Source organism: Heterocephalus glaber, unplaced genomic scaffold, assembly GCF_053883595.1.
Source record: "Heterocephalus glaber isolate CG9 unplaced genomic scaffold, H.glaber_assembly_v1.0 deba00001790, whole genome shotgun sequence".
NCBI classification, from domain to species: Eukaryota; Metazoa; Chordata; class Mammalia; order Rodentia; family Bathyergidae; genus Heterocephalus; species Heterocephalus glaber.
The window spans coordinates 4,882,081-4,899,912 of NW_028258473.1; the positions used below are offsets into that span (position 1 = coordinate 4,882,081).

Here is a 17,832-nt window from a genome sequence, read left to right on the forward strand (position 1 = left end):
TTGCTAGCATTTATTATTTTTTTGTCTTTTTGATGATAGCCATTATAACTGGAGGGAGATGCTATCTCATTGTGATTTTGATTTGCATGCCTCTAATGATTAGTGAGATAGGGCATTTTTAGTATACTTTTTGGCCATCTTTATATCTTCTTTTAAAAAGTTACTTATTCGGATCTTTAGACAATTTTAAGTGCATTATTTGTGGGGTTTTGTGTATGTATATTTTTGTGTACTAGGGATTGAGCCCAGGCCTTGGACATACTAAGCAAGCACTTTACCACTGAGTTACATCATTATCCCAGTATATACCAGTTTTAAGTGTGTGTCACAAATAAATGGATGCTAAATATCTGAATATCTGTTGGGGAAGGTTACTGGTCTAGACATCCCAGTTTTAGTGATGTCTATCTATTTGGGTAGAAAGAAGACCCAAGTGGAAAATCATTATGTCTGGTGAAGGATGGTAGGAGTTTTAGAAAAGGATATCTGGCAAGGAGACTGTTGGAGGTGAAATTTCCAGTGGAAGATCATGTAGCAAGAAGAATATTATGAATATTAAGAATATTATTAAGATATTTATCTTTTGGAAGTATCCAAAAGGAACCTGAGGTGGCAGTATATTTCAGGAGAGATCAAGTGTTTAAGGGGAAGGTCATTGCAGATATAACCAGGGGTACTCTAGAGCCCACACGTGTAAAGAGAAGGAAGCCATTGAGTCAATTGTGTCTGGAACTGAGGTATGTGAGTAAAACAACAGGAAGCACATAGTTCTGGAGAAGGTGGTATGAATGTATAGACTCAGCCCTTGAACTAAATTTTTGCACAGATATTGTCTCCTGAAGCCAGAAACAAGAAAGTTGTCTATCTGGGTGCGGCCACAGAAGAGTGGCACAAATCTATTCTCTTCCTCATATTCCCTACGTGAACAGAGGTGTGGAACGCTGACAATAGCCACATTTGAAAGACAGAGTATATCAGAGAAGTTTTTTCTAAAGGGAACAGTGATAGAAACATCAGTGAATCTTAGATTTTATGGCATAGAATGTTTTAATTTTAACAAATATTTAAACATCCACACATTAAACCTTAGAAGCTAAATTAAAACTTTAACTTTCAGGGAATCTATAGAGTCACAGATATTTGACAGTCTTCTAAAATATCAAGTCAGAAAGAATATGGAAAAACATGGTAACCCATCCAGCTTAGTTACAAAGTGTGATTGAAAACTATGGTGAATGTTTAAATTTAAAATAATTTGTTACAGTAAAAGACAAACTGTCAATAGTCCCCCTCAAATATTTCCTCCAGCTTGTAGCACATCTATCCCATCATTCTTGCCACTTTGTAAAGCAGTTATGGAAGTCCTCTTTCATGAATGCCTTTCGTTGTGCTATCTTGGCCATCTTGAAGTGCTGAATTGCTTCAAAATGTTTACCTTTCATGGTCATTTCGACTTTGGTAAAGAGCCAGGGGTCACATGGTGCCAGATCCAGTGAATAAGGTGGATGATGACACACTGTAATGTTTTAACAAGACTGCCCTTCCATTGGATGTCACTTAATAGCAGCATTCATCATATTTTTTTTTGTTTCTTAAATTCTTTTATTGGAACATTTCAGACATACAACACAATTACTTTTCTCATTGGGAATTGTACCTTTACATAATGCATCTTGGTTCTTATGTTTTCCCCATTCCTAGCCCTCCCTTCACCCCCTCCACCCTTCCCTATTTACATTTCCCCTGACCCTCCCACTACCTCTACCCCTTTAGACCTTTTCTTCCTATTTTGCATTATCGATTATTCATTCTAATCATTGGTACATTTTAGGTATACAATATAATGACATTCATCATAGGAAATTTGCAACTTTACATAATCTCTCTTGGTTCTTATTTTTCAACCTTGCCCAGCCCTCCCTTCAAAGCCTCCATTCCTCCCTATTTACAAAGATTTTGTTCCTATTTTTCCATTTTCTCATATTAATTCCATTCCCTTCTATCCTTTCCCTTACCCCTCCCACTTCCATCCCTTTGGCCCCTTTTCTTCCTATTTCACATTACCTATTATACATTTTAGTCCTTATTTACACTTTCAGTTTCTCACATCAGAGAAACTATTCAGTATTTATACATGTGTGTCCTATTTATGTCACTTAAGAATATGGCCTCAATGTGCATCCACTTAGCTATAAATGTCTCTAATTTCTCATTTTTTATGGCTGAGTAGTACTCCATTTTATTAAAAAACCACATTTTCTTTATCCAGTCTCCAGCTGATGAGAATTTGAGCTGTTTCCAAGTTTTAGTTATCACAAACTGTGCTCCTATGAACATGGGTTCACATATATCACTATGGTATGATTCTTCTAATTCTTTGGGGAAGATCGCCAGCAGTGGAATAGTGGGGTCAAATGGGACTTCCAGTCCTAGTTTTTGAGGTATCTGCATACTGATTTCCACAGTGGTTACACCAGTCTACACTCCCACCAGCAGTGGAGCAGGGTTCCTCTTCCCCCACAGCCCTGCCAGCATTTGTTATTGGTTGAGTTCTTGACAGCAGCCATTCTTTCTGGAGTGAAGTGGAATCTCAACATTGTTTTCATTTGCATCTCTCAAGTGACCAGAGATGTTGAACATCTTTTCATGTATTTATTTGCTATTTCTGCTTCTTTGTCTGAGAAATGTCTGTTCATTTCAGAGGCCCATTTTCGGATTGGGTCTTTAAATTTGGGAGGTCTGATCTTATTAAGTTCTTTATAGATTCAAGATAGTAGACGTTTTTCTGAAGAAAAGCAGCTGAAGATTTTTTCCCACATTGTGGGTTGTCTCTTCACACTGCTGGTGGTTTCTCTTGCTGTGCAGAAGCTTTTTAATAAGAAGAGATCCCACTTGTTGATTGTTTGTGCTACTCCATGGGCGACTGAGGTTTTGTGCATAAATTCTTTTCCTACACCGATGTTTTCAAGGGTTCTACCTAACCTCTGTTCCAACTGGTTCAGAGTTTCTATTTTAATATTTAGATCTTTAATCCATTTTGATTTTAGTTTAGGGCATGGCAAGAGATATAGGTCTAGTTTTAATCTTTGGCAAGTTGAAACCCAGTTTTTCCAGCACCATTTATTAAAGAGGCTACCACTCCTCCAGTGAGGGGGTTTGGCTCCTTTGTCAAATATGAGGTGGCTGAGGGTGTCTGGCATTGTTTCTGCATCTTCTAATATGTTCCACTGGTCCTCAAGTCTGTTTCTTTGCCAGTACCATGCTGTTTTGATCACAGTAGCTTTGTAGTATAGTTGCAGGTTGGGGATTGTGATACCCCCTGCTATGTCTCTGTTACCTAGAATTGCTTTTGCTATTCTGGGTCTCTTCTTGTTCCAAATGAATTTTTGAACTCATGGTCCATGAAGTATGCTGCAGGGATCTCAATTGGAATTGCATTGAATCTATATAGCAGTTTTGGAAGTATAGCCATTTTCACTATATTAATCCTTCCTACCCAGGAGCAGGGGATGTCTGTCCATTATCTGATATCATCTTCAATCTCTCTTTTCAGAGTGCTATAGTTTTCAGAGAAGAGGTCTCTGATTTCTTTCTTTAAGGTGATTCCTAGGTATTTCAGTTTTTTGGATCCTATTGTGAAAGGAATTATTTGCCCTATTTCTCTCACAGTGAGTCTGTCATTGGTGTAGAGGAAAGAAGTTGATTTTTGTGTGTTGACCTTGTAACCAGCTACTTGACTGAATTTGTTTATTAAGTCTAGAAGACTTTTGGTGGAGTTCTTGGGGTCTTCTATATAGAGTATCATGTCATCTGCAAATAATGACAATTTGACTTCTGCATTTACTATCTTTATTCCTTTTATTTCTTTCTCTTGTCTAATTGCTGTTGCTAATGTTTCCAAAACTATATTGAACAGGAGTTCTGATAGTGGACATCCTTGTCTTGTTCCTGATTTTAGTTTGAAGGGCTACAGGTTTTGACCATTTAGTATGATATTGGCTGTTGGTTTTTCATAGATGGCTTTTATCAGTTTGAGGTAGAGACCATCTATTCCAATTTTTTGTAGGGTTTTTATCATAAATGAGCATTGAATTTTGTCAAATGCTTTTTCTGCATCTATGGAGATGATCATGGTTTTTGTCCCTGGCTCTATTGATATAGTGTATTACATTAATTGATTTGTGTGTGTTGAACCATCCCTGCATCCCTGGGATGAATCCCACTTGATCAGAGTGTATTATCTTCTTGATGATCTTCTGCATTCTGTTTGCCAGTATCTTATTGAGGATTTTTGCGTCTATGTTCATTAGTGAGATTGGCCTATAGTTCTCCTTTTCCGTTGGGTCTTTCTCTGCTTTGGAGATCACGGTGATGCTTGCTTCCAGGAATGACTTTGGGAGTATTGCTTCCCTTTCAATTTCATTGAAGAGTTTAAATAGTAGTGGCAGTAGTTCCCCTCTAAATATCTTGTGGAATTCAGCAGGGAAGCCATCAGGACCCGGGCTTTTCTTAATTGATAAGTTTTTAATTACATTTTCGATTTCATTGATTAATATTGAGTTGTTTAGAATTTTTAGGTCTTCTTCATTCAACTTTGTTAATTCTAGGAATCTGTCCATTTCTTCTGTGTTGTCCATCTTATTGGCATATAGGTTCTGGAAGTAGGTATTGATGATCCTCTGGATTTCTGCTAGGTCTGTTGTCATTTCACCCTTTTCATTCCTAATTGCGTGAATTTGGGCCTTTTCTTTCCTTTTTCTGTTAAGGTTGGCTAAGGGTTTTTCAATTTTGTTGATTCCTTCGAAGAACCAACTCTTGGCTTCATTGATTTTTTGTATCATTCTCTTAGTCTCCATTGCATTGATTTCTCCTCTGATCTTTATAATTTCCTCCCTTGGATGAGCTTTGGGGTTGTCCTGCTCTTCTTTTTCTAGAAGCTTGAGGTTCAAGATCAGGTTGTTTAATTGGGCTCATTCTGTTTTCCTAAGATGCACATTCACTGCTATGAATTTCCCTCATAAGACTGCTTTCATTGTGTCCCATAGATTCCGATATGTTGTATTGTCATTATCATTTAATTGAAGGAACTGTCTGATTTCTTCTTTAATTTCCTCTGTGCCCCATTGGTTATTCAGAAGTGTGCTGTTCAATTTCCACATGTTTATGAAATTTTTTGAGTTTCTTTTGCTATGGATCTCCAATTTCATAGTGCTATGGTCTGATAATATACAGGGGATAACTTCAATTCCTTTGCACTTACTTAAACATGTTCTATGTGTGAGTATGTGATCTTTTGTGAAGAATGACCCATGTGCAGCTGAGAAGAATGTGTATTCTGATTTTGTTTGGTGGAAGACTCTGTAAACATCTTTTAAGTTCATTTGTTCAAGAGTTAAATTGAGTTCTAATATTTCATTACTTATTTTTTGTCTAGTGAATCTATCTATTTGTGACAGTGGGGTGTTGATGTCCCCCAGTACAATTGTATTAGTGCATATATGACTTTTCATGTCCGTTAGTATTTGTTTTATATAGATGGGCACACTAGTGTTTGGTGCATAGATATTTATGATTGTCACCTCTTCCTCTTGGATTGTTACCTTTACAAGGATGTAGTGTCCTTCTTCATCTCTCTTAATCAGTGTTGGTTTGAAATCTTCTTGATCTACCAAGAGGATAGCTACTCCTGCTTTTTGGGGGGGTTCCTGTAGCATGGAGTATTGTTTTCCACCCTGTAACTTTCAGTCTATGAGTTTCATTCTGAATTAAGTGTGTTTCTTGTATGCAGCATATTGTTGGATTTTGCTTCTTGACCCATTCTGCCAGTCTATTTCTTTTGATTGGTGAATTGAGACCATTAATGTTGATGGTTATAACTGAAATGTATTGACTTTTCATTGCCATGACTTGTTCTTTTTGTTGGGTTCTCCCCCTTCACATTTAATTTCTTGTCATGCCAGATGGGTTCATTTTGCTTTGCTTCCTGGGGTTGTGATCCTCAATGTCTGTTCCTAGGATATTGTGTAAAATTTTTTGGATTGCTGGTTTTGCATTCATGAAGTTCCTAATGTGCTCTTTTTCATGAAAGTATCTTATTTCTCCATCCATTTTGAAAGATAGTCTTGCAGGGTACATCAATCTGGGTTGGAGGCTGTTTTCTTTTAGCATTTGAAATATGTCACTCCAAGCTCTTCTTGCCTTGATGGTTTTTGTTGAGAAGTGTGCTGTGATTCTGATGGGCTTTCCTTTGTATGTGATTTGTTTCTCTAACTGCTTGTAGAACTTTGTTCTTTTGTTGAGTTTCTGGAATCTTAACAATTATATGCCTATGTGTAGATTTTTTTTTGATCAAGGCTATTTGGAGTCCTATATGCCTCACTTATCTGTATGTCAAGTTCTTTTCCCCTGCTTGGGAAGTTTTCTGCCATTACTTCTGTAAAGAGTTTTTTTATGTCATCTGCACTCTCTCCTGTTTCTTCATTGACTCCAATCACTCTGATGTTATTCTTCTTTGCATCATCTAGCAGCTACTGGATTGATTTCTCATGTTCCCTTATAATTTTGAAGCAATTTTTCTTTTCCTGGTCACTACTTGCAATCTTATCTTCTATATCTGAAATTCTGTCCTCACATTGGCTCATTCTCCTGTGTAGACTTTCAATGGAGTTTTTCATGTCCTGGAAATCTATTTGCATCTGTTTTATGGATTCCATTTGTTTCCTATGTTGGGATTCCATCATGTTCCTCAGCTCCTCTCTAGATTTATTAAACATGTCTTTCACTAGGAGCACAATTTCTCCTGTTATCTGAGAAATTATTTCTGATTTCATTTTTTCCAGATCCCTTTTTGTTGCCAGTTCAGTGGGTCCAAGTGGTTGAGTATCAGAGTGTTCCATCTCCTTTCCCTTTGAGATTGCTGTAGGTGATCTGGAAGTCTGGATTTGAGACTTATTTATATGTTTTCTCTTTTCGACTGGGGGGGGGGCTGGTAGGTGCTGTTTGGCGCCTATGCAGATCACCTCCTCTGAGCTGGAAGAGGTGGGACAGGGGCCGGGAGCGGCAGTAGGGATGATGGCCAGGAAGCCTCTTCTGCTGGGCGGGTATTGCTGGGACAGAAGGTGGGCCAAATGGTCTTTCCTCTGGGCTGGGAGCAGCGGGAGGAATAGTGGCCGGGAAGCCCCTTCCTCTGGACCAGGAGCAGTGGAATAGTGGCTCAGAAGCCCCTTCCTCTGGACAGCGAGCACCAGGAGGGATTGTGACCAGGAAGCCCCTTCCTCTGGACCAGAAGCAGTGGGATGGCGGCTCAGAAGCCCCTACCTCTGGGCAAGGAGTGGTGGGACAGAAGGTGGCCCAAAAGCCCCTTCCTCTGGGCCGGGAGGGGCAGGAGGGATCATCATATTTTTGATAACACCTCTTCCAGATACTCACAGACACTCTTATTGATTTCATTTAGCATTATGGCATCAAGCACCATCTATTTTCCTGCACATGACTAAAATTCATCCTCCTTCATGGCTGAATACTACTCCACTGTATATACATATATATATATATATATATATATATATATATATATATATATATATATATATAAATTCATCTGGGCCTGGGCATATAGGTTGCTTCCATAGTTTAACTATTGTGTATTGTGCACTTAGCATATTATTTTCAAGGTTCATCCATGTTGTGTAATGGATCAATACTTTAGTTATTTTTATTGCTAGATAAAATTCCATTATATGGATACACCATATATTACTTACTCATTTATCAGTTAATAGACATTTGATTGCTTTCTATTTTTTGCTATTATGAAGAATGTTGCTATGAACATTTACAAGAAGATCATTAAGGTTGCATTTCTCTTGGATAGATACCTAAAAATGAAATTCCTAGAAATTAGTAGAATTGAATGGAATATTGTATCTAACTTCTTTTTTTTTGGTAGCTGGGATCAAACTCAGGTCCTCGCACTTGCGCAGCAGGCAGCAAAACCACTGAGCTAAATCCCCGCCCAATCTAACTTAACAACTGGCAAACTTTTCCAAAGTAGATATATCATTTCATATTCATTTCCATCAGCAATGTGTAGTGGCTCCTATTTTTCTACATCTTCACCATGACTTGTTATTATCTCTCATTTTTATTATAGCTATTCTCTATATGATAAGTATTTTTATTAAGTTTAGGTAGTGGAATGGTTGGCCTGTCAGAGTGTTTGGACATTGTATTATATGATATGTGAATAAAATGAAAGGAGAACTTATTGTCATATTATACATCATTTGTCTTGAATATTGCAAGTCTTCTGATATTATGTAACTGATGAATATGCTATAGCACATATGATTTGAGTTCTTGCAACATGTCAAATTTATATCTTCCTATGTTATTTCTCAGAAAAGATCCTAAAATGTCAAGCCAAGATGTACCTATGTGTGAAGATTCAGTGATCACTGATTTGAGTTTGGCAATACCAGATTTACAAGACCTAATGACTGTGGAATCCTTTGTACAAGAAACTAAAGATATTTCTTTGGAGTTAGAGTCTCTGCTTTCTCAGGACATTGATTCAGTCTTGACTGAAGATAAATCAGATATTCAGTGTGATACTACGATGAACAGGTACATAATCTTTCTTCTCTTAACATATCCTCTACATGTTTTTTGTTTTGTTCCTTGTTTGTTTGTTTGGTACTGGGGATCAAACTCAGCACCTTGGCGTTTGCGAGGCAGGTGGCAGAACCACTGAGCTAAATTCCCGGCCCTGTCCTCTACATGTTTTTGAGGAAAATTTTTATTTTTTATTTTTCATAGTGCAGAAAACACTTTGGATAGAGCTGAGGAAAGTCGGGTATATAACAATAATTTGTAGAATTTTTGAAGAATACCTCTGCCTGCTCTTTCCCTTTCCTTTCTGAAAGCCCAGAAACATTATTTTGAATGGTTATGGGAACTAGAAAATCAAAGTATATAGCTAGTGATCTAATTTTAGCTGAGAAGTACCATAATACTTTGCTCTACTCATTGTTGCACCTCTGAATATTGAATCGAGTCTCTTTTCATTTTGAAACCTTAAGTAATCAGATATTTTCAAGGGAAACACTAAATTATGATAAATACTTCATACTGGCACTTAGTTCTGATAAATGATTTGTGTTTCTGATGAAACTTTGTATATTGATTTTCATGATATATATAGTTCTGAGTTTTGAAAATTACCTGTTTATCCAAAGCACAATATTATGATGGGGGAAGTAATATGCGATTAAGGAAACATGTCCCTTAAACACCTCCACTCCCAACATTATCATTATTTTTCATACACTACAGATGCACTCTTTGGTATTATATTTAGTGTTTCACTATCTGTGGTCTTCTGAAAATGAGAGTCAAACACTGGCAATGTAAAACCCTCCCTTAATCTTAAATCCAAAAATTGTTGTGAAAGTAGGGCAAAATCTTCTGCTTGACACAGAACTGTAAGGAAAAAAGATGTCTTAATTTCCTGAAACTAGGAGATTGTGTGTACTTCAGCAGAAATACTACTAAATTGGAGCCACAGAGGCGCTATCATCAGCAAATCTCTGCCCACAAAAACCTGAGTGACACGTAGAAGAGGAATGACTGCCTAAGTTTCAGCTTCATCAGCAGTGCTTAAATTTGTCTGTTTACATGCTTTATTATCTTATATTTGCATTGCCCGCCCTAGAGAGACAAAGGTCATGTGTGGGCTTGGCAGACATTTTCACATAAACAGCTTCCTGAGAAACACAACTAAAAGGGGGCCCTGTGAGCTTTCAGAATAACCCCAAACTTTAGTGTGGACCTTCAGACTTGAGCCAAAGGGAGCTACTCTAGCCAGTGAACTAATCTTCATCCATTAGGGCACAGGACATTCCTCAGAGCCTTAATTGATCATGGAAGCTCTGTCAGTTAAGATTATTATTCTGAGTTCCTTTAACATTGCCTGAATTGGCCAGCAAAGCCAAGTTCAAGTTCAGCTATATTGACAAAACCACAGTAAAGATCAAAGGCTTTCTATGTTAACAACCTATATGAATTCAGTGGCATTTTGGGCTCTTGAAGTCAGTTTAATAATAGTAGTTGAAATAATGCAACCAGTGCTCCTCAGAGCACCTGGTTTTCTTAGTGAATGTATCACAAAATGAAGTCAGGAGATGCACAATGACATAAACTCAACATATGCAAATTTTTGCTCACTGTCAGCTGATGTATGTCACACTCTCTCAAATCTGTGACTCTCATTTATTGATGAAAATTCAGACTGAATACTGCCCTTATGGAGGAATACAATAATTTTAAAGACTAAATTGGAGTATATAAAATCTCATAAATGGAAGGCTACAGGTCATGAATTACCTAGGTACATTGTTGTGATCCCTTGCATCTCTTCTGATTGGGGACAGTGATTTAGAATCTTTACTTGGCACCAAATGGTGGAAAAACATCCTGTGGACTGAGATTTTCCTGGGTTGAATAGTACTTCCTATTCAGAATTCTCACAGAATAATGTGGATTTTCTTACTTCTTTTCAAGAGCTTTTCAGGTTGAAAACTTTGGTATGTACATTGGAAGTGGGTCACTCTAGATGAATTATAGCCAGTGAATTATGTACCAAAATCTTCTAAACAGCAGTAGGGTTCATAGCCTGGAAGTGAAGTATGTGTAACTGGAAAATGCCATATGATTTATGGTGTTTTGGTAGAAGAACTGCAATAATCTGTGCAGTTCATTATATTTGGGATATTTCCTCAAAGATTATCTTCTGACCGTTAGATTATCTTTTTTCCATCCATCTTCATTCTGCTTGCCAGTAAAGTTTATTAATTTCTCACTCCTTCATTTTTCCTTCAAGGGATGAAATGAACTACATTAGTGGAGATTTGATGGAACTAAAGTCACCTCTGTACAAGAAGAATGTGAATTACAGCTCTGATCATGCCAGTGAGGTAAGCAGATAAATTCATATTTGAGACTTTATTGTATTTATATAGATTATTCCCAAAGAAGAATGATAAATGACAATTAGGTCTGAGATTGAAGAATACTTCTTACTTTTTGTACTTCAGATTGATTTAGTGTATATAGTTTTTATGTCTTGGTTTTCTGAAGCAGAAAATGAAGAAGTTATATCTCCTCCTCCAGAGTAGTGTCACAATTTATGTGATATGTGGTTTTCCACGCTCTAATCACTTAAAAATAAGCAGTATGAAAATATTCCTTTGTGCAGAATTATACTTTGGTAATAGCTTCTTAAGTATCCAAAGTTCTTCTTGTCACATTATCCCTCATTGTTACATAAAATCCCTTTTCCCTATCATAGCAGCAGTTTTAGAATTTAAGTTATTGTATTTAGAGGACCTTGTTTATAATTATTTTTCTTTCTTTTCAGCCAGTCAGTTTTGAACTTCTGAATCTGATGACAAATGAAAATGAAACTTTACTCAATGTGCATGTTATGGCAGAAACAGACGTAAGATAAATTATGTAATTTTCGTTGCTTTGTTACACTATCCAACTTTGAGGTCCTTTACTATATATTTACCAATGAAAATTACCATGATAGTAGATTATTAGCAGGAAAGCTTTTGAGTTAAGTGAGTGAAGGAAGGTGGCTTATGGCATGCCATTTATATCCTGTCATTGCCCTATTAGTGTTTTTTTTTCCTCTGCCAAAATATTTACTATTTACAGAAAAGTCCAGCCTAAATTAGTAAATGTTTTTCAGCATTTTACTGTATTGGTTTGCATACCAGGTACACCAGAGACCCATATAGTGAAGTACAAATTATTTTTTCACACATTTGCAAAGGGTTACTGATAAAAATAATTGAAAATCCAGACACAGTTGTGCACCTGTCATCCCAGCTAACTTAGATGGCTGAGGTAGGGAGATCACTTGAGTCCAGGGATTCACTTTCCTGGGCAAAGTAGTGAAACCCTTTCAAAAAAAATTTTTGGCAAATTCTTTTAAGCAAACTGTCACTTTTCTTGGCAAATGCTTTATTTATAAATTATATAATTTATAGAATCTTCTTTTATTCCTATCAAAAACTAGACTATATGTTCAATTAAATGGACTTTTTAGAGTTAAATACATCATATTACAGTGATATATGCATACCAATGTTTATAGCAACAAAATTCCTAATAGTTAAATCTTAGAAGCTGCCTACATGCCCATCAATAGATGAATTGATAAAGAAAGTATGGTATTTACCCACAATGGAGTACTCTTGTACCACAAAGAAAGGTAAATGTGTGTCATTTGTCAGAAAATGGATGTACCTTGAGACTGTAATGTTAAGTGAAGTAAATCAGGAACACAAACTTAAATATGTCATAGTTTCTTTTATATGAGAAATTCAAATTATAAATAAAGAATAAAATAAGAGGTAAATAATAAGAAGTAGGAAGCTAGATCTTTCTCAAATGGGAAAAGGATCAAGAGATGGAGGGAGGAGGTAAGGAAAGGTGATGAAAAAAATAATTGAGATGTGTTATATAAGTGTATCAACTTCACACAATGAATGTAAATATTATGTTCTGAAAACATGTACTAATTTTAAGAACGTAGTTTTTAATGTCATGTACTATATTGAATAACATAACCTTTTTGAGATCTTGCCTCTTGTAGCCAAGGTCAATACTCTAAATACTTTAAATACTCTATGGAGAGGATTTAAGAGAATATTTTAAGAAACTTGTCAGACAGAAAAAAATATGACTGTATTAACAGTAGCATTAGTACATTACCTATCTGCTTGATTTTCTTAAACATTATGTTATATTTTAGGATACCTTTCTCTGTAATTTATGCTATAAGTTTGTGGCCATGGGTGACATTTTAATGAGAACATCTGTTAAAAGGAATGTCTGTCCATTTTACACTGTGACAAACAAATATCTGAATATTAAATGCACCACTGAATAAAAATTGAACAGGTAACCAGATTTCACCTATATGAAGAAATCATGCATTTTGTCTGTACTGAGTTAGGTGGTAAATGGCTATAATTGTAACCTGAATTTGTAAAAAGACCAGAAAATGGGGCATCTGCTTCTTGTATTTTAAATAACAATCTCTTTATTAAGCTCTTCTTCAGCTTCCTGTGAATATCAAGAAAACAGTGCTTAGCAGATAATTTCCCATAATAGTATACTTACAGGTCCCTTTCTCTATGCTTATTGTAAAGTGTAATAGTTGTTATTTTAAGACAAAATGCAAAACCCTTCTATTTTCCCATACCTCCTTTCTCCAACTAGGGAAGATCTCCAGATGGAGCCATTTACTTTTTCGTCATTGATGAATAAGTAATGGAGCTAGATCCTGAGGGAATCCATACTTTTTATATTGTTTAGCCAAGATGACTACAAGGAAGTGTTCTTTTCTTTCTCCCAGACATACTAGGAATGTTAGATAAGTCCTATCATTCAGGTTCAAATACTTAGTTTCAAGCCTAATATTTATTATATTTACTTCTGTCTTGCAGGAAATATTGTCCAATATTAGCTCAAACTAAATGACAACTAGACCTACATTGTACAGTTGGCTCTCATTGCATTATGAATTGATTTTCCTTCTGTCTAAAAAGCAGTGAGTAAAGAAAATTACAACTATTAGAAAACAAAATAAATGGAAACATTTCTTCCTCAATTTCATTAATCTCTCAAGGGATAAGCTTATTTTCTAGATCTAGGATTGAACACAGCACCTTACACTTGCTAACCACACACCCTCACCTTCAGTCCTAAGAGACAGGCTTTTTACCCCATGTATATACCTTCATCTCTTCCTATCTAAGAGTGTTCTTTCTTCCTATCTAGAATCTAAGTTTAATGAAAAATCAAGAAGGAGAAATAAGTCTACTTGATGCCAGTGGAAAAGAAGGTATAAGAGAATATTTGTAGAGGAATTAGAAAATTTTATGCCTTAGTCACAGCCCATAATTACTATCTATAGATGACCTTGGCAAATAGTTTAGCCTCTTTGAACCCAAGTTTATTCTTGTACAAACTAAGAATAATTCTCTTTCTTGCTTCATAAATTCCTTTGAATATTAAATCAGATAACATATATGAAAGAGCCCTGATAACCACCAAATAAACTTAAGGGAGACTATATTATGATGTCTCTGGTTTTAAGACAAAAATTATAATAAAAAAACACTCAAAGGGATTTGCTGTGATGAGTTTGGTTTTTTCCAAAGAAAGTCTTTCTTAGAAAGTAGGTCCTTTGTTGTTTACTAAACTTAGTCCTCGATAATTAGACTTAGATTTTAGGGGAAGTTTATTCTGAAATATTTATATTCTAGTTGTTAGTGCTATTCCTAAATGCAAGACAGATTTTGATGTAATTACATGATATTATTTTCCTATAGAGAGATTATTCTAAAAAGATTGAAATAAGTGTAGTAGGAAAGTCTGATATTAGCTTCTAAGTGGTAAGAGCATATTAGTCATGGTTAAGATGCCCCTCCAGTAGCAGATTTGGATAGTGTGACTAAGAACTCTTGGAGAATAACCCTCATTCTGTTCTGGGATGCATTTAACAGCATAAGACATGTAAATTATACTTTCTCTTAACCCATCTCCCACATTATATATAACAAAGCACTATCTTTCTACAGGCAAGCAGGTGGTACAATACAAGAAAAAAATCTCTAAATCTCTCTTTCCTCACTAGGTGAGATGCTGATGAATGACTTTGGAGGACTTCAAGATTCTAGTGACCTCTATTTGGATGATCTGAAGAACTCATCAAATGTCTTACCAAATTTATGTGACCATGATTATATATCCGTGAATATTCCTTCTCAACAATATGTTGCAAATCCTACTGAAAACGTTATGCCCTACTTATGCATGGAAACCAGTGGAGAGTGCAAGCTATTCCCCTTCCTCTTGCCTAACTCTGGTACCAATTTTGTTGAAGAAGCCACTAAAATTGACCCTTCTACTTGAATTTAGTTTGAGCTCCCTTCAGTCTAACTTTCTGATAGAAAACAGATAGGAAGTCCTAACTTTGTCTAGTATATTTCTCTTTATTGCTCAATATCTGTAACTTAAAAATGGGTTAAAATTTTTGTCCTGTCGTACTTAAGCAAAATATCATAGCTGGGATGAAATTCAAACCACACAAAAAGAATAAAAAATGCATCAAAGTTAGAAGTTAATGAAAAGCCTTTTTTTATTGTTTTAGAGCAACATTCTTCCTATACATTTTGTCCAGAATAGAAATTTTTGTTAAATAACACAAAGTACAGTAGTCTTCTAAATAAATAGAAAATCTGTGTAGCTAGTTTCTGCTTATAGGAAAAAAATGTGTCATCCGAGGGTTTCTTGAGATAGATCTGGTTTTGAAAAACAAGATTATTTGTTAATTCTGAAAAAGTTGGCTCTAAAGTTTTCCTGGATTATACATCTACATTTATTTTATAATTTATTTTTTTCTGTTAGTTTTATTAACTATATAATTTTTAATTCCTAAAGTAAATATAATTTTTCACATAAAATGAAATTTTCTACACCAATCACTATAAAAACTCTAAGAGATGCTCTATTCAAGTTCTTCTCCCAAACATAAAGAAACCTAAGAACAAATTACTTATTAGAAATTAAGATGGCATATTACAGCCAACCATTTTTTAAAACTGTATCTCCCATCACTGCATCCATCTCTGCAGTTGCTTCAAGTTCACTGTGGCATGTATGTAATTATTTTATAATTAATTATGCTTCAGAAATATTATGTTTTTAATCAACTTGGAACAGTGGGTTTTTAAACTTTTCCTACTGCAACATTCACATTTGCCCAGCCAGAGAGCACCACCACACTTAAACTCTAGATCATCTGTTCAGTAGAGGAAACATTATAAAATGTGCAAGATTTTTGGTTTTCAGAATGAATACAGACACTTCAAGATAAATTCTTTAAGAGATAAATTTGTGCCACTTTTCTACTCTTTTATTCCCTTCCACTAAACTCCATCTACAAATTTACTCATTTTATGCTTCTTTTATTTCACAAAGTTTCACATGTACTTCAGTGAATTCATCATCAAAGGAAAGGAAGAATTTTGTCATTGGTTTCAGTCATTACATCTTAAACAGAGTATGTTCACTTAACTATGATGGATTAGGGCCAGGGATTTAGCTTAGTGGTTTCGTTGCCTGCTGCGCAAGCACAAGGACTCGAGTTCGATCCCTGGTAACAAAAAAAAAAAAAAAAAAAAAAAAAACTATGATGGTTTATACATTTAAAATTCTTAAGCAAGTCCAGTCTTGATTTTATTGAGAATTGAGCATTTATATCTGGGAATGAGCCTAATATAGTTGAAAAATTGAAAAAATTTTGTTGTCATTATGTTATTTCACATGTTACATAAAGTTAAAGAACTTTGCATGCATTTCATAGTGTCTTCTTTGGGGGAGAGGGTGCTTTATGACAAAAGAGAATACAACTTCCAGACTGCATGTGCAGATAGGTATGAAAATCTATCTAGATTCATATGAATTTATGTTTGCGCCATTTGACCCCTTCAAAAAATCTCCTAGACTGAGTTCTCTCTAATTCTATGACTCTATGCAAGGTAAAAAACATCACAACGCCATATGTGTTACAGAGCAGCATGAGCAAAAGTGAATTGACTTGATAGGTGGTTCTGTGATAACTAGAGATATACACTTCCAGCTTAATCCTTACAGACTGTTAAGAGTTCTAAAGAAATATCATAAAGAAAATTAGAGATGAGACTAACATAGGTGGATCCAGGGTTACAAAAAGGAATGAATAGGTAGGTGTGTGCAGGTCCCAGTAGTGCACACCTGTAATCCCAGCTCCTTGGGGCTGAGGCAAAAGGATGGCAAGTTGAAGGCCAGCTTGATCAATTTAGATTGAAGAATTTTAAAAGTCTAACATTTGTGAGCCTGTCAAATATATTGTTTTCCCAGGGCCCATAGCCTATACTAAATGAGTAACAAAATAGTGAACATAGTGTGCTACTACATTCAAACAAAAGACCAACTCACCTAGGAGACTTAATGTTTAACAAGTGAATACTGAGCCTGTGCTTTTCTTTGATTTGCTAAAAGTTTTTTCTAAACTCATTACCACATTGCTTTAGAAAGCCTATACAAGAAAAAGAATCACTATGCTAAATAGTATGGCTATCACAATGTGATTTTGGTAAAGTGTCCTGGTGCCTGATCACTAAGTAAGTTCTAAGAATATGGGTTTCGATTTTTGAAAGTGTCATGGTTCCTTCTTCTCAGCCAGACAAGTACCCAACTGCTTTCATTGGCATTCTTATCAGGTATATGTCTGAGAAAAGGTGAAATGTTCCTTTAGGCAAAAATTTGGTTACATAAAGGGCTGTAGCTTCCCCTAAATTAGAAACATTATATGAATTCTGAAATATATAATGAAATCTATTTTAATATCAACTTTCTTAATGAAGGCTTAGAAGCTACTAACAGCTGCCCCTAGAATTCCAAATTATGAAAAGTTTCCTCTAATACAATGAAAACTTTTCAAATGGCTTAGCTCATTTATTTGGCCTGTGCTTGGCATTGTCCTTCAAAAATGATTATTGGTAAATTCAATTTTAGCACAATGGATAAAGAGCTCCATTCCTTTTTCTTTAGTACCTTTTCAAGACACAAGATCTTAAGTAAAGTTTTCTTAAATATTTGACTTTTGTGCCATTGCCAAAAACAGAGTAGAATGAACAAAGTATTAAAACTCATCAATTAAGATGATAAATTACCTTTTTTATTGCTCTGAATCCTTTTATTTAACAATATGGA

General features: G+C 35.4%; 1 protein-coding gene across 1 annotated transcript in view; it reads left to right on the forward strand.

Annotated features, from left to right (window-relative positions):
• The window catches only part of LOC101723723 (heat shock factor protein 3-like), a 47,694-nt gene extending 31,640 nt beyond the window's left edge, over positions 1–16,054 (forward strand). Inside the window, exons 9-13 of the mRNA XM_087203218.1 lie at positions 8,401–8,625; positions 10,880–10,973; positions 11,417–11,497; positions 13,852–13,915; positions 14,711–16,054. Coding sequence (XP_087059344.1) covers positions 8,401–8,625; positions 10,880–10,973; positions 11,417–11,497; positions 13,852–13,915; positions 14,711–14,988 — 742 coding nt within the window. The 3' untranslated portion in view covers positions 14,989–16,054. The remainder of the gene's footprint in view (positions 1–8,400; positions 8,626–10,879; positions 10,974–11,416; positions 11,498–13,851; positions 13,916–14,710) is intronic.
• Positions 16,055–17,832: the final 1,778 nt, after the last annotated feature.